The following is a 25,306-nucleotide window of genomic DNA, read 5'->3' as shown; positions in this document are numbered from 1 at the left end:
CCCAATATTACATTATATGAGAATCCTACCCAGTAGATTTCCTATGGGATATTGAAACTTCATAACCCTGCCCGACGGCTCTACTGCAACTCCTGCTGCTCAGGCTCCCTGCAGGAGAGCCCTGCAGGATTGCCAGTGGCCATTGCCCATTTCCTACTTTTGTGGAATTCTCTGAACTACGTTCTCTGCCTGATCTCTCTATGACTTCCTCTACGCTTGGCTATTCATTTCACGACTATTTACTCATCGCACTCTCTGCCCGAAAGCAGTCTTTTAAAATTGCACAATATTCCATATTTAAGATAAGGTTATATATTTAAATTCAGGCATAGGGTTATCACATCACCTTATTTTAGACTGTTTTACCCAATGCCTTCTCTTCTGGGTGTTTTCATGTTGCAATTGTTAATCTCCTATTCACTCGAATATAAACAAAATTCAGCCTTAGTGGCTCTTCTGAAACCTGAAGAGGCTTATGTAGATTGCCTACAGAAATGTTCAGGAAACATTAGATGAAGCAGTATTAACAGCTACTTCCATCTAAATTCAAAGCATCAGTCAGTAATTTTTTTCTTCAGATGGTTGCTACATGAAGTCACATTTGTATAAGGAAATGTTGTTGTTTGGAGGAACCATTTCATTTGGGTTAGAGGCTTTAAAAAAATATTGGTACCCAGGGCTTGTTGAGTACGCGCATTTGCCAAGCATACATCCAGGGCTATGTGGTTCTCTCTTCTTTTTCTGTTAGAAACATTTCCTAATGGACCAAGGAACAGAGTATGCTGATTTTATCTTTCTCAGTGCTTCTCTGGAATGTCTTCTTTCCACTGAAGCACAGCCTATGCTTCATTAGTCGAATATTGCTTGTTTCTACTGGCAATACTCTTAATCCTAAAATAAGATGGGAAAAGTACACAAAGCTACAACATGCCCTTGAGCCATTTTTGTCAGTTTGAATTGGCTGATCTTCACAAGCACAGCCTGTGACTTTACCTACATTGGTGCCCCTCTGCATCTTAACTACTTGGCACCTTTGCGGTGTTCAGCAAACTCGATTTGCATTATGGGAGCTGTTTTCACCTGGTACATATAAAAACCATGTAGTATTCTTTTTGTTTGCTAATTATGACGTTTTTGTTGTAACAAGACCACAACTTCTTGAATGTGTAGGATCTGTGCTTCCTACAGGTCTTGTAACCAAAAAGAAAGTCATGTGGTTACAGGACTTTCAGAGAAAGAATTGCCAGTCTGATAATAAATGAACCTAAATCCTAAAGTTATTCACGTCTGTAAAAGATATAAGCAGTACTGATCTGGAAATGACTGTTTAACTGTTATTATATTTTATATTGAGAAAAATATCAAGAAAACAACTTTGGTAGACCAAAGAACAAAATCTCATTATTTTTCAAACTGCAACATACCTTCTGATTTTTTCAGCACCCTTAAGCTGTGCCAGTGAATCCGTAAACTACCTAATGTCACAGTTTTTAGAACACAGCATGGGTTTCAACAGAGCCTTCAGAGAGAAACTGCTATATAAAAGTTCTAATTAATTGCTTTTTGTAATGTCACTCAGCTTAGTTTGTACTAAGAGTATTACACAAAATATTCATATATGATAGGGATAAAGTTGTTTATACATCAGAGACATTTCTAAAATGAATGCCTTTGCTGTTCTAAGATAACTTTACATGCCAAGAGAAAAAGAGGTGTTTCCCTGCCAATGCTATACTTTTCTATTAATACTTTGAAGTACAAAACCTCATACTTACAGAAACTCTTCTTGGATCGTTTCCCTTGGTAAAAAGTTTCATTTAGTAGTTGCATTTGTAGGGATAATTTTCCAAATTCCTTGACCTGTTTTTTCCTTCAGTATTTTCTTTTAGTGCAGAAAATCTCACTACCTTTTGGCTGTGTCTATGCTGCTCGTGTTGGTGCCAGACATACCATAGGCAAACAGTGGCTGTGGTTTCTATCAGAAAAAGTTCAGTTGGACTCTGATGCACCACTGATAGAGGCTGTTTGCTCTGAAATTATCTTGATTTCTCTACTGATCAGCTGTAATGAAATGAAGCTGTGTTTTACTTCATTGAAATCTTGCATGTGTGTTGTCCAAACTTTGTGACTAATATTTTCCGTCCCTTTATCAAAGTTCTTTACATGAAATCTAAAGTTCATGTTGAAATGAGACAAAAAGCAAAAGTACTCTTGTGCTAAAACCAAGTTTAATCCTCTTACAAGCGGTATTATGAAGCATGTACTTTGGATTGCTGTGGGAGAGCTTTTATTTTCTGCTGTGACCCACTAGTGTGAGGCTTTTATGTGCTTCTAACTGGTCAACTCAGTATACTGCACACCATCTGAGTGATGGTAGAGCAGAGCTTTCTTTAAACTTGTATGAGGTCCTCTGTCGTTTTTCTCATAGCTGTTGCCCAAGTTGTGGCCTTGTTTTAAATTGAGACTCAAGTTATCTATGTTGCAATTATTCTTCTCTAGCTAAGTGTTTTAAAGCAGCCATGCAGGGCAATAGCACTGAAGTTGCTGTATTCATGCCAGTGGTAGACTGGTTTGTAGTGATACTGGGGCTTTGGGAGTAAGCACTAGCTCAACTAGTCGTAAATTAGTGACAGGGGAGGGGAAAAAAATCCCCCATCTTTCTAGAGGCTTCTGTCCTTTCTGGGCATAATTGAGTTGTGATCTCTGGGGATTTGCTAGTGTATACAAGCACAGAGTGGTGGTGTCAGGAGGGAAAGGTTGGTCTTCTCACTGCTCCATCTGACAGCCCAGCTGTGCGCAGTGTGCAATGTTTCTTTCAATCTTGTCCTCTTTCTTACAATGCCTCCTAGGCAAAGCATGAGCTGTGTAGTGTTTGAACTTAAATTGAAGTTTAAGCCTACAATAATAGAGTACACTCATTTATTTTATTGCAGCTCACCCTACTGGTATACAGGCCTACTGTGGAAAGATGTACATGCATTTTCCAACAGAAATGAGTTCTGCTAGGGAGGAAACGTGTGTGGTGGGCGCACCTACAGCCGAACCTCCTGTCTGAGCAGGGCAGCATAAGAGCCTGCCTGTAAGGAATTCCCCATAGGGCCTGGCCTGTTCTTACAGAAAGGGAGGGACAAATATCACAATGTGATCTATTTTCTATGGTTGCTACTTCATTAAATCTTGTTTTGTATTCTTCACACTTTCACATAGGTTTTTGGAGTATTTTCTTCCATTTCTATAATAGGAATGGGCAGGGGCAAATATTTATGTAATGTAACTTCAGTTGATTATTCAAATAATCACAATAGTGAGACATTCCAACTTTCTTACATGCCTCCTCAAAAATAATACCTCTAATACCTGCACATGCAGGCAGTTATATACTAAAAGCATCTTAGGGAAGTAATTTTGGCCTAAACCTGACAAGCTAAAAATGTCTACAAAGAATCTTACTTGTAGAATTACTTAAATTAAAAACAAAACAAAACAAAACAACAACAACAAAAAAACAACCACGGTATGAATAAATGTGACTTTGGAAAAATGACGTAATGGAAATCCCATATGTAGTCACTATAGTTTGTAAAAACCTTGTGTGTATGCGTATGTACATATGTAAGTTCTTTTCCAAAAGCTTAAATATCTTATTTTTATAAAAAGTTTTACTGGCATTAAAGCATAACTCATCTAAAAATCTTAGTATTAAAATGAATTATAATGAACTATTTAGGACTTTTTTTTCTATCAGCAACGTATGTTCCTTATTAGGGCACCGTATATGAGATCATCTCTTTGTAAATTTAAATTGTGCAGTGACTGAGTATCAGTAATCTGTGACTTTGTTCAAATATTTTCTTTTATGTATTACAGGCATTTAAAAATACTGTAGTAGTTGTTAAAACTGAAATAAACTAATTTTGCGGTTTTTTTCCATAAGCTTGTTTTTACTATTAAACTGAAGAAAATGCTTTTCCAAACCTCTTCTTAATTTATTCAGTGGGAGGATATTTAGGTGCAGGATTTGTGGCTTATTTCATGTCTGCAGTTTCATGAAATCCTTGATCATGCTTTAATTTGAAATTTAACGGGTATCTGCAGGCGCTTAGGATTGCCTGAGTGCCCTAGGATTGGGTGGTTGACGTGCTGGCAAATCTGTCCTTGGATCAGTGCAGAGGAACTGTGAAACCAGAGAAGCTGGCTGGCTGGGAAGCTCTCAAAGACTGAGGGATCCTGAAGGGCTATGCATATGTTCCTGCCTGCCATCACCACCATGCCTGCTACCAGCATCCCTACTACCATTCAGGCTTGTTGCTATTTCATTAAACTTGTTGCACATATAACCTGTTTCTCTGAGTTAGCTGCTTTCCACTACCATTCCTTCATAGGTGGATACCCAGAACACTACCCTTCTACTTCCCTTTCCAGAATATTTAAAGCACACAGAAGTGGAAGATTTAGTCACTAACCAGGTATGCTGCTCACTGGAAAATTATGTGACTGAACCGAAATCATGCCCTTCCTCTTAGTACACAGATATTCCACTAGATGTCATCTGGCATCACCCTCAAGGAGAATGTTTAACTTCTGTGTGCATCAGTTCAAACTGTGGTCTAATGAGGGTGGACGTGGCTGCAAGCTCTGGGGAAACACTCTGCATTTTCATTGTCATAAATGGTCTCATCTAGCCTGAAAAGGACTCCTTGCCTAGATAGGTGAGACACTGAGATGAGCAGGTAACTGAACAGACTGGTTAACGTGATTTCTAAAGCTGGCCTTGTTCCTTTGAATTTCTTAAGTTGCCATGTGTATGAGTGCAGAACAACTTCAGTATCATGAGGGCATGTGCAATGTAGGAGCCAATAATTACTTGGTTCATTCAGCAGTTGAGCTGTATGTGCAGTTCAGAAAGAAAATTATGAGGAAAACTGAAAAGCCAAAGTATCAAAATGGAGAAAATGGCTATACTATATCAGAGCTGCTAAATTTGTCAGTTGTTCTGGCTTTTTCTTTTTCTAGAGATTAACTATCAATTGCCAGCTAGTTTAGACAATACATGTTGACCATCTTGATTGCAACAATTTTTTTTATCAGTTAAGATAATATTCCCAGATGAGTTCTTGCCTGTAGTCTTGTATTTCCTTTTCTGCTTTTTTTTTGTGTTCAGTTATCTAGTAGCATCTTTGTTAATTCTCATGCCTTCTCTTTATTCTTTTCTCTTACCCTTATATTCATTCTTTCCTATTTGTGTTTCTATTTTAATGCTCTTGTGCTCAATAAACATCTCACCCATCTATATCTGTTTTGCACCAGTGAAAATGGAAGTACTGTCTTTGTCGTTCTCTGTATTGTACCCATTCTTTCCATCTACCCACATACTCCCTTGCTCACACATTGCTACCCTTCTTCCTGCAGCACACCCACGCACTGCCATTCATGAATGTAGGAACACTGCTTGCTGGGGCTTGCCTGCTACTCGTGCTCCTGATGCTGGGTCTTACAAGAGCATGTAAATAGGAGCACTGACAATATGCCTAGAGATCTAGGGCCAAGCACAGGAAAAGCAGTAAAATATTGAGGCCTTTGTTAGCCTTGATGAGGGCACAAAGTGGATACTATGATCAAGGGGCTACTCATCCTCATTGCTGTTTGTAGATGTAGTATAGAAATAACGGATCAACATTCTTGCTTTTCACTTAGTACAACCATTGAGATTTCCAGAGGACAGACCTGTTCCTCTGGTTGCATCTTATTTGGTGGCTTTGATCAGATTCTGTTGGAAACTTTTTTTGCTATATAATTGAAAATAGCCTCAAGAAAAGCCACATTCAGTGTGCAGAAAATATCTGCTCATAGGGCAACAGGGAACACACGGTTCAACTCTTTGCTGTCGGCCACAATATCCAAGAAACTGTCTACAGCTATACAGATGATTTAAGTGGTTTCTGTTTCTGGGTAGAAGTAGGCATGGTGTGCTGGTAGTCACTGACTTCAAGAATTTGAATAATTTCTATACTCATGGCTTCAGGTTTTATTGATAAGGTCAGACAAATCTTACATTGCAACTGGTTTCTGCAAACTCTATTAACGATCACCTGCTGAGTGAAAACAGACTGAAGTCTAGATAGCAGTTCTGAAAACCTTACCTCAGTTGTACGCTATGACCTTTCTGTTCCCTTTTTCTTCCTAAAAGTTGTGAGATGTCATTGTGTGAGCCTGATATCCTGCAAGCATTAAATCAGAAAAGGAAATCATGTGACTGAAAGCTTGGACTAGTTTTTACATGAACTTTCAGCCCTTCTGTTAAATCAGGTTTCAGAGACGTGGGTACTGTGGTTTGGGTATGAAGTGTTGTGTGCCCTTAGCTCGCTGTCAGACTCTGCATACACATTTGCACAAAAGCACAGCAGTAAACAAGGCTACTCACTTACACTTCCTGCAAGTGTGCTCATTTTGAAGATGCCCTTTGTCCATCTTGCAGTTGTTTGTTTAGTGTAAAGTTATTGATTACAGTCTGGTCCAAGTTGGTCAGAATATTTGACCATGTTAGTCCAGGGCCCTCTCTCCTCCAGATGTTTGTTCCAGCACATGAACAATTCCTGGCTGGACTTTGGGCTTTGAACATCCTGAGGGTGTTCACAATTTCCTCAGACTGGCGTGAACAAGTACATCATCTTGCACAAACTTGTGTCAGGTCACATTCTGTTCAATAGCTAGTCTCTATCTCTAAAGCTGGCTTCTTGACCTTCATGGCTGACAAACCACTTGCTACAGTAAATATAGTACAGACTTTTTCCATAAGTGATATGGAATTTATGGGTTACTAAGTTATTACCATTATGCAAAGAGTGTTTATTTTGTTTTATTTTTAAAAGTTGTAGTTTAATAGCAGAAGCCCTTCAACCACAGTAACTTAATAAAAAAAAACCAAAACCTTTTACGACTCAAGTGATGTCAAGTTTGTAGGCAGTTGTACTGTTACTTTATTACTTTGGCCGTATAACAAACTTTGAGGAGAAGCATTGTTGGTCTGCTCTGTTTCTCTCTGCACGCAAGTCTAAAGTGATCCTGAAAGGTTTACATTTCTGCATTTCATTTTTTATTCAAGCTATTTTTAATTTTATTAGAGCAAGGGACCACGTGAAAGCTGGTCACTGAACTAGTTTAGATAAGTGTTTTAAGGTTGTGTGGTGCCTAGGCTGTTTGAAGAAACTGAAGGGAAATGCTCACTGGAATTTAAATGTTGATCACAATTGAGGTCTTTCAAGACAGTACGTTCTGGGACTGTTTTGAGAAATGAGGGGAAATGAGTTTATTTCCAGAATAAGCACATCAGTACCAGTGCTTTACATCAGTTGATGTAAGTCTCCTTTTTGCGATTAAAACTTTTGAGGTTATATTTAACCAAACAAAGCCAGGGGATAACCTTAACTCCTCTCTGACTTTGTTTCTGAGCATCCAAGACAAATCTAAATCATCCAAAGAGTACTAAGCAAGAACTTGTTTTGCAATTTCTGCCTGTGTTTAATGACTAAAGACTTAATTTCAGAAAGCTTCATTTGTAGACATTATGCTCCCTGATACAATCAACCCACGTCTTTGAATGGAAGATGAGAACATGTAATTTTTCCGCCTATTGTCATCTATTTTTGTTTTTCAGACTCATTTCACAACCATAAATGAGATGACATCTGGAAAGCCTGTTGCTTCAGAGTGTGGGCAGCGATGGGTGGCACTTAATGTTTTAAGGTGATGAATTTTTACTACTCATCACCATTTTAGCTTTAATTTCCTTCCTGCTTCACTGTGCGTAATGACAGGATGTCTCTGTTAACAGGCTTTCATGGACGGCCTTTTCAATATATGGGAGAGAGTACAACATTATACCATATTTTTAGTTCTATTTGGGATAATATTAGAAATCTTTACTTCAGGGAGTGCATTTAGAGAAGGTTTTCCAAATTGGAGAGGTTAAAGTTAGTCTTCTATATTTGCATTCAGGGTCTGCAGGACTCTTGAGTTGTCCTGTGAAGAAAACTTCTCTCTGCAGCAGGGAGAAGTTTATTCACTTTGAAAGTATACCTGAAGATGGTACAATGATTTTTATACTGAAACACTGCCAAACAGTGCAAATGTTTCCTTCAGGGGCAGAGTAGAACGCTTGAAGAAAAGTCTGAGCCACTACTGTCAAATCTTAAAGCTGCTCCATGTGCTGCATCCTGTCTTCCTACGCTGGTCTGCAGTTGACGGCCAGTCTGACTCAACTGTTTTTCTTAGACCATGAATGGAACAGCAGATTTCCGTTCTCTTATGGTATAGTATTTCCAAAAAGGGAAAGCTAAATGTAGTTTAAAAAAATCAAATAGGCTGTTTGACATACATATTAAATATTTTAATAAGTATTGGGTGGTAATCAGAGCATGATTGTTCTGGAGAGTTTTAGTAGTTAACTGATAATTAACTCAGTCTGGTTTATGTTGGAAAAGGACATGTTTCCCCTAGTTGCCCACTAAGTTATTGACAAGATAGTGAATGGAGCTTGCCTTCACAAGTTTCTCCTGTGAGTATGGGAAGTTTCCAGGGAGGCACGCTTTCCATATTCGATGTGTCACCTGTCCTGTTTTGGAAGAGTCTGCCATGCTGGGCAGGGCACAACCCACAGCTGTGAAACCGATCTGCAATATTGCGGCTATTTGTGTGCATGGGTGGAGGGAGGAGGAGGTGGGTAGGAAATCACAAATGAACTTGATATGGTGCACACACCTTGTAAATGAACTGAGGGTCACAGAAAATACTGAGTCCTTCGTCCCCTTCATCTGTATGTTCTGCTGTTTTTCTGAGTTTAAAGAACCTCCAATGAGGCCATTTAAAAAAAAAAAAAAAAGCATTCACTGCAAAATAAGCATTGTATTTTGAAAAAAGAGATTTTGAAGAAATAATAAAAATACTTATCTCTGAACTATTTTAAAGCATGTAAATATTGTTAAGTGTCTTAAAATACTGTAAAAATTGTTTCAGTTGTACCACTGAACTGTTACATATAACTTCTTCTTTTTATAAAGTAGGTTAGTATGGATGGCACTATAAATTGCTATAAAATACTTCCAGACTTCTCTTGGACCTCATTTAAACAAACAGCTTTGTTATAGCCCTGCTATAGCAACAGCTATGTAATACTATGCTTACGGCAGCATCCCAGAGACTGCTCTGAATTTCTGCTCCTCTGTTTATTGCTTAGTGAAACACAGTCATGTTGCCAGGGACACTAGAGTGGGTTGGAATATCTCTGGAATTAACAACCTGGGTGACTGACCTTTGTAGTTATTTTCAGGTTCCTACTGCAAATGAGGGGAAAGACTTAGAAATGTACCAAGGTTGGGTTGTAAGGAGATGAATTGTTTCTTTTTGAAAAAAAACCAAAACCTTTCTGTTCTCACACTGTAGCAAATCATGAACCAGAAAGAGATGCTTGTGGAAATGAGTGAAAAGTCCCTTCATCTTCCTGCCTCAAATATTCTGGCATATTGTGTAATACAAGTGGTTGGTGTGCTCCCTGAGAGCTGTGCTAGTGTCTTCTATGGACAGTTTAGTGTTTTGAGAGGGCTCTAAGCAGATATTACAGTGTCATTTTCTCACCCTTTCCTGTTAGGGTGGACGTGATGAGTCTTTGCAGGCGGTCAGGGTTCAGGGTTCTAGGCAGTGTCTATGAACACCTGAGCTGCAGTGGTTGCACTCAGTCTTGAGTGAAAAAAAAATTGCTCTGCCCGATGCAAAGGCAGAGGGCAGTGAGCACAGGCAGCGACGCTGGCCATCTCTTGAAGTGAGCAGTGGCTGCTGCAACACCCAAAACCATGGCATGACTCCAGAGTCTGCCTTCTTTTCACTCTACCCACCACTGGGACTTGTGTTGAGTTGGAAACTTGTTACCCGCCCATTACCCCACCCCAACAGTAGATGAAATTGCTTCCGATGAACAGTCTTCTCTGGCAGAAAAAAGCCATTTTAAAAAAAAAAACCTAAATAGCCATACTATGAAATATTATTTGTGTCAGAAATTTCATACAGATGTTTGGCTAAATCATGGCAAAATTGTGGAACTGCAGGGGGAGTAGATGAAGACTGGGCCCACACTAATTTAAGGGATTTACAGTTGAAAGAATTATGTTACTTGAAGACAGTGTCTGTTCAGAGGGTAGCTGATATTTCATAGTTCTCTTTTGTCTTCTGTGAGGTTGAAACTATGCAAACAGTGGTATTTGTTCTGTGTTATCTGTGTCAGAACAAACATGAGGATGCCCCTTGTGTGGGAGCCGTTGTTGTTATTCCCACTTCACAGGAATTAGATTTGTTCCTAATGATCATGGAAAACTAATTCATGAAAGAGAGAGCCAACTGGAGACTGATTTACATTGTTTAATTCAGGAGCATTCAGATTTTGCAATCAGAAGGATATGTATTTAATAGAAGCAAAATAATACTGCAAGGCCAGATTATTTTGTTCTGCATTTACTGGCCTTGGAAGTAGGAAGATGTGATTTGCAGAGGCTTCCAGCTACAACAGTAGGTGATAATGGAAATTGTCAGCACCTGCCCCTTAGCTATGTTCCCTCCAGCAGAGTTTTGCTTCTAATGCTGAAGACTGGGACTTCCGAGGGAGGACAAAAGGTCCTCCTCATACTGTGTCCAGTACGAACACAGTCTGCTCTCCCCATGAGGTGACATCCGTGGGTTTACAACTTCTCCATTTGGTATGGAATAATGGAGTGTGACTGACTAAGCTCGTGTTATTTTGGAAAGTGGAAAATCTGCAAGGATGAGATAAAATCTTTTATTGCCACTCATCTGATAGCTGTGTCTCATGATGGTAACTCATCAAGATCAGGGCAGGCTTTGATTTCATTTTCATTATGAGCTTTTATGTTACCAGATCTTAAACACTCCAGATTTGGTAGTGCCTGTGTTCATATTAAGCAGTTTAAGCACAAAAGCAACTTTTCTTCTTTTACTTTAGTCCTCATCACTACCCACTGTAGTATAGGCTGCTCATAACATTGCATATTTTACAGAGTAAATTTAATACATTTGCAGCAAAACTAAATGACCTTTGATGCTAGTATTGGTATTGTAAATTAGAGTCTGAATCTTCCCACGATTAGGTTGAGTAATACTAATACCATGAGGAATGTGACTGCTAGTGAGTCTCACCAGTTACTGCCTCTCTATGTCAGCAAGCATAGGTGGTCTGCTGTGCTCAACACATCACCAGTATCAAAACAGATTGAACTTTGGGGTCAATGTTTAAATGGCTTCTATATCTGAGATTTGACTCTGCTGCTGGTAGCTGGAGGAGTATGAAAAATGGGAAGGAAATTTAGACCTGCTTTTTGTTGTGAGGATGGGTCTATGTAGGTCAGGATCACCTAGTCCAGATAATTAAGATTATGGTTGTGTAAAATGGGTAAAAAAAAAAAAAAAAAAAAAAAAGAAAAGGAAAAGGTCTTGTGGGGAAAATTAATATTTGGATAAGGAGATGTGAAGTAGTGGTATAGTGGGACAGAAGGGAACAATATATTTCAATATTTTCGTAATTACAATGGGACGATCAGTTTAAGACATAACATGACCATAAAACTTTATTTTTAAGTAGATTTGATTGAAGAGTTGAAAATGATATTGCAATAAATTAAACAGGAAAGATGCTACATACCTGCCTGTGGAATACAAACTTAGTAGAAATACAGCTTATGTAATTGTTATATAATTTAAAATATATCAATTTTAAGACATCAATTTACAATGTATTTACATAGCTCAATAGCATCGTGGAGCTGCTCTCACAGATATTAACATTTCACAGATTTTAAAAAATGTCTGGGCATTTTTTTGTTATGCACAAAATCGTTAGTCATCCTTATTTATCTTCTGAACTTGATAATCTTTTCCCAACACTCAGCTTGCTAATCTTGTGCTTCCTAATAATCAGAAGTTCTTTGGGATCTAAGACTTGGTTCAATGTTCACAGTGTAGTTCAAACAATAAATAGTATCCATATCCTGTCTTGACTCCATGGCGTATGGGAGGAGAGGATTTTCTCCCTGTGCTGCTCTCACCCTTGTAACAGTCTTGCCAGCTTTTATCCTGCATTCTCTTGGCTCTGGAGCTGTTTTCATCTCACTCATACCCCTCCTCCCAAGGTGGGGGTTCTCCTTGCCAAGATCCAACCACCCTGAAGGATCTCTCCACAGGATATTTGACACAAAGTCTACTTGGGTCTTCACTGACTCAAACACTTGAAGTGTTGGTTTGCAGCTGGTTCAAAAGGTTCCGGTAGGCTTTGGATTTCAAAAATCTGGGATATGAATCCCTTTCCATGAGGATGTACACAGTTTTCTGGGCTTCATCAAAACTTGTGTGAGTTGGGTCTTGAGCCCTTTTGGCTGTTGCTTCCCTCATCTGATAGTCAATATTGATCTGGAAAGTGAAAAACAAATGCAATTGACATCTTAAAAACATACTCTTTTTCTGTATCTATCACTTTGTTTTGTCAATAAACAAATTTGCAGCCTTAGCACTCAGTGTGACAGTTCAATATCAGAACTACAAAACGAGGGGGTTTTAATGCTTATATCCCAGTCATGCACAAAAATTGCTACTCGCTATAGAAATGCAGTTCCTTATGGAGTCAGAAGTAATACAACTCAATTATGGAGTAAGTAACGGAACAACCTCCAATTAAAACAATAGGAGAAGTCTTGTGTAGAACGAGAGTTTCTAGTTTGAAATACGATCAACATACACAACTTTTAATTCTCCAGAATGTCCATATATTTTAAAAGACAAGAAATAATCCATGGCTTTCCTACTAGCAAAGCTCTCCCTAAGTATCTAACTCCAAACACCAGCAGTAATTCAAACTGGGCTGACTCAGAACAGCATCATGCGCTGAGCTGTTGGTGCCTCTGCTGAGCTTCTGCTAGTGGTGCTCCCAAGTACTGGCCTGTATTGTGTGACTCTGCTTGTGAGATCTGATAATCTCACGGCTGAAGAAAGTAATGATGCAAGTACACTCATAAAAACATGCAGCTGTGTCTTCTTCCTATATAACTGAATGAATGTATGAGCATCTCAGTGGAGCTGCGCTTCTATCTTCTGATTTTCCAGAACCCTTATACTGTAAGACTAAACAGATTAACTTTGTACATACCTGTTTAATAGCATCTGACTGAACAAACTCCTCATAAATCCTCTCTGCTTTGCCATGTAAATGATCAGACTTGGTTTTCTTGTAATCTTCACAAGCCAACCAGAACTCAATGTTTTCCTCACTGAACTCTGACTTCAGGAACTCCCGAAAGACACCTTGACCACCTAAAGCCAACACAAATACACCATCTTTTATAGCATGATATTTGTGACCAGGGAGGATAAAATAAATAGCAGGAGTTGTAATGTCTATCTTGCCAAAATACACTGTTCTTCCCTTCTTCAGCATACTACAGATACTCGAATATTAAGGGTCATAGGAGTCTTCCTAATTATGTTCAGTGGTTTTAGATCTAGACCTTGGGTAATGAAATACATCAATAGATTCTAGTCCTCCCGAAACCGATTGTCTAGGGTACAAGAGGAGAGAAAATTCCAAATTAAACTGACATGTTACACAAGGACAGAAGACAGGTCAAAAATCACTGAATTGAGCTATTTGGGGTTTATTTGCTATACTGGCAGTAGGAAATGGAAGGGAAAAAAAAAACACACCACAAATTTGGAAGCAAAGCTGAATACAGTATCCATGTTACACTGACGCTGTAAATAATTGAAATGCAATGGGCTATTATCTGGCAGTGTTTGCAGAACGCTACAGCTTTTCCTATTTGGTGAGATTAGACAACATTTTGTCCTAAGTGTAAGAAAGAAGTCATACTGAAGTAATAGACTTACTTTGGCTGGCCAAGAGCTTTTCCAGAGACTGGGACCACTGTATTACTTCCTCTGCAGAAAGCCTAAGATGACAAGAAAAAGACGTTAGACATGAGGTCTAAAACCCATGTAGTTTTATTTGCATGTTTAAAGGAGACAAATTTTATAATTTCTTATTCTATTCTAGGAATATGTACCAGGTATTTATTAAACTTATGGCTTTCTCATAATCTAAGACCCAGGAGGCAAGCCTACATTGAAAAAAAATAATCAGAGAGATGGAAAACCAAGCTATTATGATGTTATCCTGAATTCTGTTCCCAGACAGATGAGCTTTTACTGTAACTATGACCAAATAATTTTGCATCTGTACTTCTGTGTCTGTATTCTCAAATAAAAATGGTAATACATCTGCTCATCACTTAAGTGTGAAGCATCATTTCTTGTAAATCTTTGGAGAATGGATACAATGTCCCTCTGAAGAAAATAGGTTTAACTGAGATGTCTTCACCCTCTCTATTTTATGCAAACATATAAGCACTACTAAGAAAAAAAAACCTCTTAACTCCATAAATAGCATAAATAGTTTCTACTTCCTAATGTTCACCTCTCTTGTATTTTGGAAATTCTAGGCATTATTACAATCTTTGTTGTTCTAGAAATAGTTTAGAAATTCATAAATAGTTTACTATATAGTAATCTACCTATACTTATATTTTGTTATAACTTAGTATATCTCATTACTTACATGACATTTCTGGACTTAGAAGTCTTGATCCCAGATTCAATATGTGGTACCATGCACTTCAAGTAATTTTTGAGATCTGCACCACTGAAACCAATGAACAATGTAATCCGTTAAAATTGCACTTGCATTTCAATTGTACTTCAATTTCTTAACACTTTTAAACAGAGACTGACAGCTCCATCCTGTGACTGAAGTCTGGGAAGCTACATATTCAAGTGATTTTTTTCAAAAGACTAAGAGGCTCCCAGTGTATCCACAATCTACTTCTCGTTACTTAAGGGAATCAATTCATGGGTATGCGTCAACTCCAGCCATTTTTAATGATGCTATAGTCCTGGACTTTGAGCAGGCTTTGCAGTCATTTAGTCCAAAACATGGTGCTAATTCTTAATCTGCCAGATTCTAGTGTTATTTTCACTTCTAATCCATTAGAGTTTATAAAAAGATGTATATACTTACAAAGCCTTTTGCTTCTTTTTATGGATTTTGCCTTCTGCAAGCTTGCAATCGTCTTTTCCATTTAATTCAGTCATGTTGTTGTGGGGAAAAAAAAATCCTGGCATTTCACTTAACTTTAATGTGAAGTGACTTTTGCAGCGATAATCCTCCAAGACCAAATGTCAGTTCACTGACTCTGCTACGCCTTTTATTGACGCAGGCAGCCCCGCTAGTTGGTGTGAACAGATCTGTTTATCATGTCTCCTCACCATAAACTGTGGAAGTTCCCTTTTTTCAGCGCACAGTGACGTGAGTCATTTGAGAAAGAAAACAGACAGCGGTGTCTCGTGGTTGAGGTTAAACCGGATGAGGCTGAATTACTTCGGGTTTGTTTTGTGTGTCTGTGTATGTCTGTGTTACCAAAAAAAAAAAAAATCCCCTCTAGAACTTTGAATTCTTGTCCCTTTCTGATTGGTACTTTCAAATCAGAAGTACTTCTTGGTTTTATCGAATGAGTGCAAATACTGTTTTGTCTTGACAAAATTCACCTGCTACATGCCTGTGTTCTGAAATGTTATATTTTAGAACTGATTGGATGGGCTCAGTGAATTATTAGAAAAAAGTACTTTAAGATATGCTAGTATTAAGGTTCTGTATGCAACAAGCTATTTGCAAGTCACCAGTTGCTCTTCGAACTAGAATACCATGTTAGACAGAGGAATCTGATTTGTTTAGACACATGTGCTGTGAAAATGTTCAAGTGATTTTCATGGGAAAGGGTTTTGAAGTAGCAAAACAGTATCTGGTTTGGTTTAATTTTCCCAAGTCAAATTATTTGGAAGCACACTGCTGTATTTCAGAAATGTCTCTGTAATTTTAAGTGGTTAGGCATGCATAAAGATTGTTTTAAGTTAAAAAGCAGTTGTTTGTAAAGACAATGTGAACACTACAACATGTTTGAGAGAGGTTTGCATCCTTTGTATATACTTGAGTTCCAACGCAAGAAGAAACTATGGATGCAAAGCAAGATGAAGAATTAATTGTTACCCTCTATTTATCTGTCTGGGTTGATGATGTTAGAGGTTTAGGTATTTAATCTAGTCCCTGGGCATCCCAATTTCTGCTTGTTTCGGTTTTTCTTCTGGGAAGCTTCAAAGATTTTGTTTTATTGGATAATGCATAGAACTTCGATTACTTACAAATAGCTCATGAATGACTTGTACAGGGCTGCATATGATTATGGTAACCGAGAACTTGCTCACATATCAACAGTTTTATAGGAGACTGTGACACAAAGGGCTCAAGGAGCCTGCACTGTAGACAGATATGCATGCAACGACAGACAATCTGCATCAGAGTGGTTTTAACCACAGGAGGCTGTTGATCCTTTGACTATTAGCAGTGACATAAATGTGTCTACATAGGCTGTACTGCAGGAAACATTTATCTCCACGTTATCAGGTAAACACTGACCTTTGTAAAGCAGAGGTGTTCGCTAACTGTTCTTAGCCCCCTGGAACAAGGCTAAAAAGGAAGGAAGAGACGTTAACCGTACCATATTTGTTTTCATACCTAGCATGCTGTTTTTCGACATTCAGGTCCCTCAGCGTCTCATTGTGTTTCTTCAGTTAGTAGCTGTCCTCAATGAATTACTGGGAGGGTTATAGAGATGCTGCATCCAAACTCTTCTCAGAAGGACGCACTAAAAGGGTAAAAGGCAACAGACACAAGTTACATCAAGGGAAAATCCCTGTTCCCTACCACATCTCTCTGTACTTTCTAGCCTTGGGCTAGGAGGAGGGCAATGTCTCATAATTACAAGCAGGTATAAGTAAGCCACCAGTTAGGTTCAGTGACTCTAAGAGGGTCTAGATAGATTTGCTCCCTTGAAGAACAGGATCGTTTGCTTGTTTGTGCGTATTATCAAAGCAGGACTGTTGACAGTCCCTTTACCAGACAAGGAATGCCAGTTCTCCATTTAAAATGAAGATGCTATCTTTACCTTTGGGATTTGTTTAACATATCAATGCATGTTACAGATGTTGCTTCAGACCTTCCTCTAGAAAAGGACTATCATGTGCTACTGCATGGACTTTGTACTTCACCTTCTTGCGATAAATGTTCTCCTGAGTAAACAAAGAATAGTATTCTTATCACTTACATCTAGGTAATGCTGCTGTCACACAATATTTGATTTGTTTTCCAGGTACTTTATTTGGTAGAGGAGATCAGTTATGTTAGTACTAGTCAACAGTGTAGTTTGTAGGGTGAAATAGGTTCATTTATCTGTGAGCATTGGCCTTGCTGTCCTAAAGGATTCTGAAATGAAGCCTCTGCAGAGGCCACAAGCTTGTTTCTGGTACACTGCATGAAGTACCTTGGTTTCAACAGATTCAACAAATCTTCTGAGTCTGAAGTCTTTTCCAACTTCATTGCTGTACAGCCTATTCTACTTTTGACATTCTTGTTGGGAGATCAATAGGAGATTATATTACTTTTCTTGATAATGCACTGAATGCACTCAATAATATTTTGATGGTAACAGACACCAACAGAAATAAATGCAGGAGATTTTTTTTTGGCTGCATTTGCTACAGGTTGGAAGAAGTTTGGAATAGGTGGGAGGTAAAGTACATTTAAGAAAAATGCTTATTTGTGGAAACATTTTATGTAGCCCCTTGCAAGATATTATACCACTAGGCTCTGGGGTAGGCAGTAGCTTTTGCTTTCAGGATCCTGGTGCTACTGGACTTGAAGGCAGTCAAAAGGGAAGGAGGAATAGATAGAATACTGTACTGTAAAGGAGGGAAAAGTTTTGGTTACCAAGCAGACTACCTGGCATTAGCTGACAATCTTACATTCTGCTGTTCTCATATTCTGATTTTTTTAATGCTCTTGAGATACTAATGTTATGTCCTAACCCTCTAAGCTGTCATCTTAGAGTCCTCTCCAGTTTTCCAAACCTGTAAGCCCTGGCCTCTGGACTACTACTGCTGCTCTTTATCCCTGTGCAAAGAAAATACATGCTACTTCTCTGGTTCACTCTAAGCCATGTTTATTTGTCAGATTGTGTAAAGATGCATGTAAGATTGGGAAAAGTAGAAAGAAGACTCTAAGTTATGCATATCTGATTTGGAGAAGGGATGAACAATGTGTAACTAGGAAGAAGTGTGACACCTAAACTTCTAGATTAGGGTCATACAAGGGGTAAAGACTAAGTAAAGCAGCAATATCCTCACATTCTCCTATAAGCCTTGCTCAAACTCTGCAAAACCAAACCCTACTGCATTCAGTGGCAGATATCTCAACATGGGAGTTTGGTTATTATTCACTTTTTTTTTTTTTTCCACTGTGGACAATTACTTTCTTCCTCTGAGTAACTCTGATCTTCAAGGCATCCTTTTTTTCTCTTGATGGAATATTTCACTGACTCTGATTCACTCTTTCTATGCAAGCCTACTCATCTTTAAGATTTTTTTTTTACCCTCTGGGAGTTACCTGACTTCAAGAATGGAGAAAGTGTCTACAAAACTTAGCTATGTGTACAATTAAAGTCAGAGGAAAAAGAGAACCTGTAAGATTAATAGACCTGACAAGAACTTTTTTGTGACTGCTTCTGCAGACCTGTTCTGCTTCTGTAGATCACAGGAAACCAGGAAAACACCTGCATGGAATTTCCTAAATTAAAAATATTTGCTAACTGTGGTTATTGTAGAGGATCCTGCTTTGAGCAGGAGTTGGACTAGATCCTATAGATGGATTAGATGTTGGTCTCCTACACCTTGCTCTAATCTATTGTTCTGAATACCCTGATGTGACATTTGCAGTGTCAAAAGTGCTACCTATTCTTAACATCACTTTAAAAATGTAATAATTCAAAATCTTACGTGTTCATCCATATTCAGGTTCACTTTCCTTGTTTCCTGTAGACGGAAGTGTAGCCCAGGCTCTGCTGGGTTTTAATATGATACCATGAGGAATAGTTGTGTCCTGACTCAGTGGAAAGCTTTTGATATAGCTTCTGTCCTCCTAATTTGCTGGGGGGTTTTTTTTCAGTTTCCTCATGAGATGGTTGGTAAACAGGCCTGTCTCCTTCATCTCCCACTATCTTAATCTACCTATATAATACTTTGCTCTATTTCATGCAGAGCATGATGGGTAATTGCTGCTTGAAATACTTTCTTGTTAAGAATTAGTCTCCTTTTCTTCTATTACTATCATTACAGGAAATTGCAAAAGGTATTTTTTGAGCCTTACAGTCTTAGGGCTTATTAGAATAACCCTATCATTTGATACAGAACCCTCTTTGTCCTAAGTTTGGCATCACCTCATTTGACTCTTTCCAATAAAAGGACGAAATAGCACTTTTTAACAGCAACAGTAGTCCTGCTGACTATTACTGATTTTTACTGTTTTCCAGATCTCTCATAGGTTTGTGATGAGGAATTCATCTAACTTCTTAATGTGCACAGAAGAAACTTGCGAATACTTGCCAGTATTCAACCTGTTTCCATGCATTGTTTCCCATTCTTTCTGGCAAACACTTGCTAGAGTGCAGGAGAGAAAAAATGTGAGAGAATTTCCAAGATTACAACACTGGACAAGTTTAATTAAAGTGAAGAGAATAAAAAGTCCCATGAACTCTCTTAAATCCCACTTGCTGGTGTAAACACTTTCAAGCTTCTCCTTCTGACTTCTGCTTTTAGGTTTCTTTTTGGTCGCTCTTGACTGGCCTTATCCTCATTCATTCTCCATTTTGGCCCAATTTTGTTTCTGAATATTACATTTTGGCTTAGGCAAGCTGTTAGCATCCATGTATGGCCAATATTTTAGTTTTACTATACTCTTGCTGTTCATCAGTACACTTCTCTGGAGTTAGCTGGTCAAACCTGTGCTGGGCTGGAGGGCTGAACTTGAGTGCTCAGTCAAGCAATGCTGCCCCATTGCAGGATATCCACTTTCTGGTCATGTAGCTGAGCTTTAACTTAACTATGAAAACAAGTGATTTCTTTGAAATGCTTGTCTCTTACATGACCTAAAGCGGTAAGCTACTGATAATCCATCTTTTAAGCAAAAGATGCACTTAAAGGAAGTAGAAACTAGTTTCTATGTGAAAGGAAACAGTGTTCATTTTACAAAAAAAAAAAAAAAAAAAAGGGCTGGGCGGAGTGCTTTTGAGCAGCAGGGATAATGTTTTGGAGCATTAACATTTTCTCTAATATCATGTAGTTGGTCTGTAATGAGGTGATGGTATCCATTATGCATTTTCTTTTAGATCTAATTTCTGCTACCAGCAAATGTTTTCTGGAATGGAATCCTGAAGCCACTGAGATTAAAATCTTGCTAGTGGTCTCATTCTTGGTATTGGACTGATTTGATTGAGAATTGGTTTTTTTTTTTTTTTTTTTTTTGAGAGATATTTCTTTCATTTGAATGTTCAGATGTTCCTAATGTTAGCTTTTCTTCCTAATTAATTAAATGATAGTTTTATTTTTGCAATCAGTAGGGCATAACCAGGGCTGAACAGCATCAGACTTCTCAAAATACAAGAGGACTTTTAGATTTGAAAAATGTCTGAAGTCTAATGCCAACCTAGAGCAAGGAATGCCACAAGTTAAACTTTGGGTAACGATCTTCCACTTGAAAAATTCTTATTGCATTTGTTCTCTGGGCAGCATAAAATGAGTACAGGACATAGCTCAGAGTTTCAGCTCATGGACAGAAACAGAGACTTGACTCTGGACAACAGGTGACCAGAGCTTTTTCTGAATTGTTTTCTCTCTTTCACTTCCTCAGTATAAAAATCCTTCACAGAAATGCTCCTGCAAACTGCCAGTTGTGTCCAAAATTGCCCTGTCTACTTCTGAAGTATCTCCAGAATACTTTTAGGGGATTTTTTTAGGGGTTCCCCTCACTTCTGTAGAGATCCTTGTGGAGATATTTTTTAACATGACAGTGAGGGGGGAGACCTGGCAGGAACTCTTGAAATCACTGTGGAGAGCCTACAAGTGAAGTGTTCCCTGTTTTTATGGATCATATGGAGATCAAAATATAGTCCATTCCCTGCATCCATTCTGGTATGCCTACTGGCTCTGTAAACAGATAACAACAGGTTTTTCCCTTTTGTCTGTCTCGACCTTTAAATATTTCCATGGGCAGAAAGGTCCCAGCTTGTGTGACTTCAGTCATGTTACTAACTTCTCTGGCTACTTCGTGTGGCTGTTGTGTGTCACCATTAGCTACTGGAAGTCTCCAATGAAAACGATTGCTGAATATAAGTTGTTCTTACAGTTACTATTTTCTTTACGACATCTTTTCAAACCTTTATGATTTATCTTTACAGAAAAATCTTAACAATGTTTTTGATAAGTATTGCTAGCATTAACAATTGTGTTTATACTATAAAGTCAGTGCGAGGAATTACATATGTGTATTTCCTCGTTAAACTGAAGCATGTTTCACTCTTAGACATGCATACCTAGTAACTCTCCTTTTTCTTATGACCATTTCTTAATTAGAGTGTAACAAGCTTATACAGTTTATCAGAAATCAGATCCTTTTCATTCGGGGCTTTCCATCTGAAATACCTTCTGTTTTGTTTCTGTGAAGTCAGGGCACTTCGGGTTCTCAGCCATACTGGCAAACACCTGGAATGAAAAAAAAAAAAAAAACCCATGAAAAAAAATATGCAGCACAGTGACTTTTGGGTGCTGATGGTGATGCTTCCTGTGTCTGCTGTTCAGTAGTGCAGGAAATGTGTTCATCACGCACCATCTGGGAAATGCAGACATTTCTGATTACCTACTCACATTTTTATGCAGTTGCACACTGGTGCACCGAGCTAGTGCATTGTTTCTGGGGTGTTATTAAGCAAAAAAAAATGTGAGAACAGGGCTTGAGGTAGTAGGGTGTGAAGCAGAGTTTGCTGAGTCTTTTCACTGTGAACATGGAAATAAGATATGTGAGCAGAATACAAGTTTAGCTTTTGAAATTTGCAGACTTCAGTTTTACCTGTATCTTAATGGAGATTGGATGCTTTTTCTCTCATACTGTTCTAATAGACGGTAAAATTCTGTATACTTCACTTTTCAAATAACAAACTCTGATTGAATACAGACAGCAAGCTCTTGGTTTCCATTTTGAAAATGTTCCTAGGCACTTTTAAACAGGAAAAATATTACCAAAGCATTAAGTAGAGTTATGCTGATAAAAACTTTTCTGCAGAATTACAAACAGTTTTAAGTGTCTATTTTATACTTGGTGTTATAAATTTCCTAGCTGAATTATCACAACAGTGCAGGCTCCAATACAGCTTTCACTTTGACCAAAAAATATCCTCACAGGAATCGTTTCATCCAGAGATTGCCTTGTTACTGGAAGCCACTCCAGACACAAGAAGGGTCTGTCCTGACACTCAGGAAAACAAGTAGATGTATCGGGAGACTATATTGGCTAAGCAGGAAACTCATGACAGAGCTTAGATTAAAAAAAAAAAAAAGTATACAGGGCATGGAAGAACACACAAGCTACAAAGGAGGAATTTAGCAATGTTGTCTAGGTGTGTAGGGATGGCTGTTGGAAAGCATCCTAACAGGGAGGTTATCAAGAAGATTAAACCAGGCTGTAATAACAGAGTGTGGTAGGAGGATGAGAGACATCAGGTCCAAGTTAGCACAAGAGCAGTTCTTGGATATACAGAAAAACTTTTTCCCTCTTAAGGGCAGTCAGGCAGTGAAGCGGGCTGTCTGGGAGGCTGGGCCATCTCCTTGAAGATCTTCCAGACCGGACTGGATTAAGCCCTGAGCAACCTGGTCTAGAATGGTAACTGTAGAAATTAATACAGGTTTCCAACTTGACGTTTTTGAATGAGAACTGCGTACCAAAAGTGCATCATTCAAATTATTATTTCCTCTATCTCCCTCTGAAAAATACTCGCCTAGTATATAGGTAAAGCAGCAGAAAGTTGCTTCAAAAATGGGAAAATTGATGATAGCTACATAGTCTCAATTTAAATATATAAAGATTTGAAAGCTGGATGTTTTCTGTGAGCTTCTCTTAGAACCAGCTCTGCTTGTGATGAACTGGGGAAGGAAGAGAGTTTAGTTCCACTTCCTGTCATTTACTTTGAATCTCACCTGTTGTCTACTTTGAATTATCAGGTATTAAAATGTGTGCAACAGAAAGACTTGAATTGCTCATACTTATCATACTTGCTGTTTTGCGTGGGAACTTGGCACTTTACAAGCTGTACCAGAGGGACAGACTGCATCCATCCTATTAGTCTGCCTCCATGCCCTTCCACATGCCTTGCACCTGACATATGTGATAACACAGCTGAATCTTTGATCTCCCTGATCCTCAAAAAGGGTATTTTCAGCCAACCATGCTGCCTCCCTCAATCCATTCAACTTCTAAGGCAAAGCTAGATCCTGCCTGTGTTGGGATTCATTTACTATCTTCATCAATGACACAGACAGTGGGATCACTTGCATCCTCAGCAGGTTCGCAGATGACACTGACCTGAATGATGCAGTTGATATGCCTGAGGAACAGGATGCCATTTAGAGGGACATGGATAAGCTTGAGAAGTGGGCGCACATGAACATCATGAGGTTCAACAAGGCTAAGTGCAGTGTCCTGCACCTGGTTTCAGGCAAACCCTGGTAACAATACAGGCTAGGGGATGAAGGGATTGAGAACAGTCCTGAGGAGAAGGATTTGGGGGTACCAGTGGCTGAGAACCTGGACGTGAGCCGTCAATGTGTGCTCACAGCCCAGAAGGCCAATTGTATCCTGGGCCGCATCAAGAGGAGCGTGGCCAGCAGGTCAAGGGAGCTGATTCTCCCCCTCTACTCCACTTTGGTGAGACTTTACTTGGAGTACTGCATCCAGCTCTGAGGTCCCTGGTACAGGAAAGACATGGACCTGTTGGAGTGAGTCCAGAGGAGGCCATGAAGATGATCAGAGGGCTGGAGCACCTCTCCTATGAGGACAGGCTGAGAGAGCTGGGGCTGTTCAGCCTGGATAAGAGAAGGCTCCAGAGAGACCTTATAGTGGCCTTCCAGTACCTAAAGGGGGCTGATAGGAAAGATAGGGACAGACTTTTTCTAGGGCCTGTAGCAATAGGACAAGGGGTAATGGTTTTAAACTAAAAGAGTGTAGATTCAGACTAGACATAAGGAGGAAATTCTCTATGATGACAGTGGTGGAGCACTGGAACCAATTGCCCAGAGAGGTGGTGGATGCCCAATCTCTGGAAACATTCAAGGCCAGGTTGGATGGGGCTCTGAGCAACCTGATCTGGTTGGAGATGTCCCTGCTCCTTGCAGGGGGGTTGGACTGGGTGGCCTTGAAAGGGCCCTTCCCACCCAAACCGTTCTGTGATTCTATGAAATGTCTTTACTAGAGTGGCTGCTACTTGTGAACAGCTGACACCTCTGTGCATTTGGGGAAATCCAGCTACCAGTGGTTAGCATATCATTCCTGGGAAGAATGTGGGCAACGGCATTATTATAACGCAAGTTGACTATGTTTCTTTGAAAACTGAACTCCTTTTTTAAAATATACTCTTTAGTTAAAACAAGTTATTTGTAACAAATAAGTGGCTTTATGTTTGACAAGACAAATATTCCTGGAAGCATTCACCCGTTATTCACCCGTGTTACCAGCGCCTGTGCTTGGCACTGTTCCCATGCATGCATCATCCAGGATGCCAGTCTGAATGTTAGCTAAGTCTTTGGTGCATAAGTTTGAGTAAGAACAGCCTAATCCTTCACATACCTTCTCCTTGCAGAGTTAGGATCAGAGCTTATAGAGGTGCCCTAAGTATCTGTTTGCTCCCTAAAGTGTGTGAGAAATCTCTCGACTCTAACTCACGTCTATGTTACAGGACATAGAAAGATGGGCCCTTGTCATTCAAAACCACTGTATGCTTCTTATCTATCTGGAAGTCTGCAGACCTTGCCTGATATGAGTACTGAATATAATCTTTGCTCAAAAGAGGAGCTGTCACACCCTCAGAATGGATTTTCCTAATATGTGTCACTACTAAAACCATGTCCCACCAGTAGCGAAAACTAATTATTTCAACCTTGTTTCTGTGACTTCCATTGAGGATTAAAACTGCCATTTCTGCAGTGGGCTATATGCTGGCAAATCTGGAATTCCCCATCAACTGTGTGCTGTACATGTCAATACTGTAAACCA

General features: G+C 39.0%; 1 protein-coding gene across 1 annotated transcript; it reads right to left on the bottom strand.

Moving 5' to 3' along the window:
* Positions 1-11,217: 11,217 nt before the first annotated feature.
* Positions 11,218-15,276, bottom strand: RGS1 (regulator of G protein signaling 1). Its single transcript, XM_010122134.2, has 5 exons — positions 15,122-15,276; positions 14,663-14,746; positions 13,936-13,997; positions 13,199-13,362; positions 11,218-12,465 (listed from the first exon to the last, which is right to left on the bottom strand). Exons 1-5 carry the CDS (start codon positions 15,223-15,225, stop codon positions 12,277-12,279), a joined length of 603 nt encoding a protein of 200 aa, XP_010120436.1. The 5' UTR covers positions 15,226-15,276; the 3' UTR covers positions 11,218-12,276.
* Positions 15,277-25,306: the final 10,030 nt, after the last annotated feature.

The sequence above is a fragment of the Chlamydotis macqueenii genome, chromosome 8 (assembly GCF_036417535.1).
Source record: "Chlamydotis macqueenii isolate bChlMac1 chromosome 8, bChlMac1.mat, whole genome shotgun sequence".
NCBI classification, from domain to species: domain Eukaryota; kingdom Metazoa; phylum Chordata; class Aves; order Otidiformes; family Otididae; genus Chlamydotis; species Chlamydotis macqueenii.
The sequence above is the reverse complement of the archived record's forward strand: the minus strand, read 5'-3'. Positions and strand labels throughout refer to the sequence as shown.

Bases quoted from the DNA above. Each gene is read 5' to 3' on its own strand.
- RGS1 (XM_010122134.2), bottom strand. From the start codon at position 15,225: ATGCCAGGATTTTTTTTTCCCCACAACAACATGACTGAATTAAATGGA. The intron at 13,998-14,662 runs GTAAGTAATGAG...TTGTCATCTTAG, and splicing joins TCTAAGTCCAGAAATGTCAT to GCTTTCTGCAGAGGAAGTAA. The intron at 13,363-13,935 runs GTAAGTCTATTA...TGTTGGCTTTAG, and splicing joins AAAGCTCTTGGCCAGCCAAA to GTGGTCAAGGTGTCTTTCGG.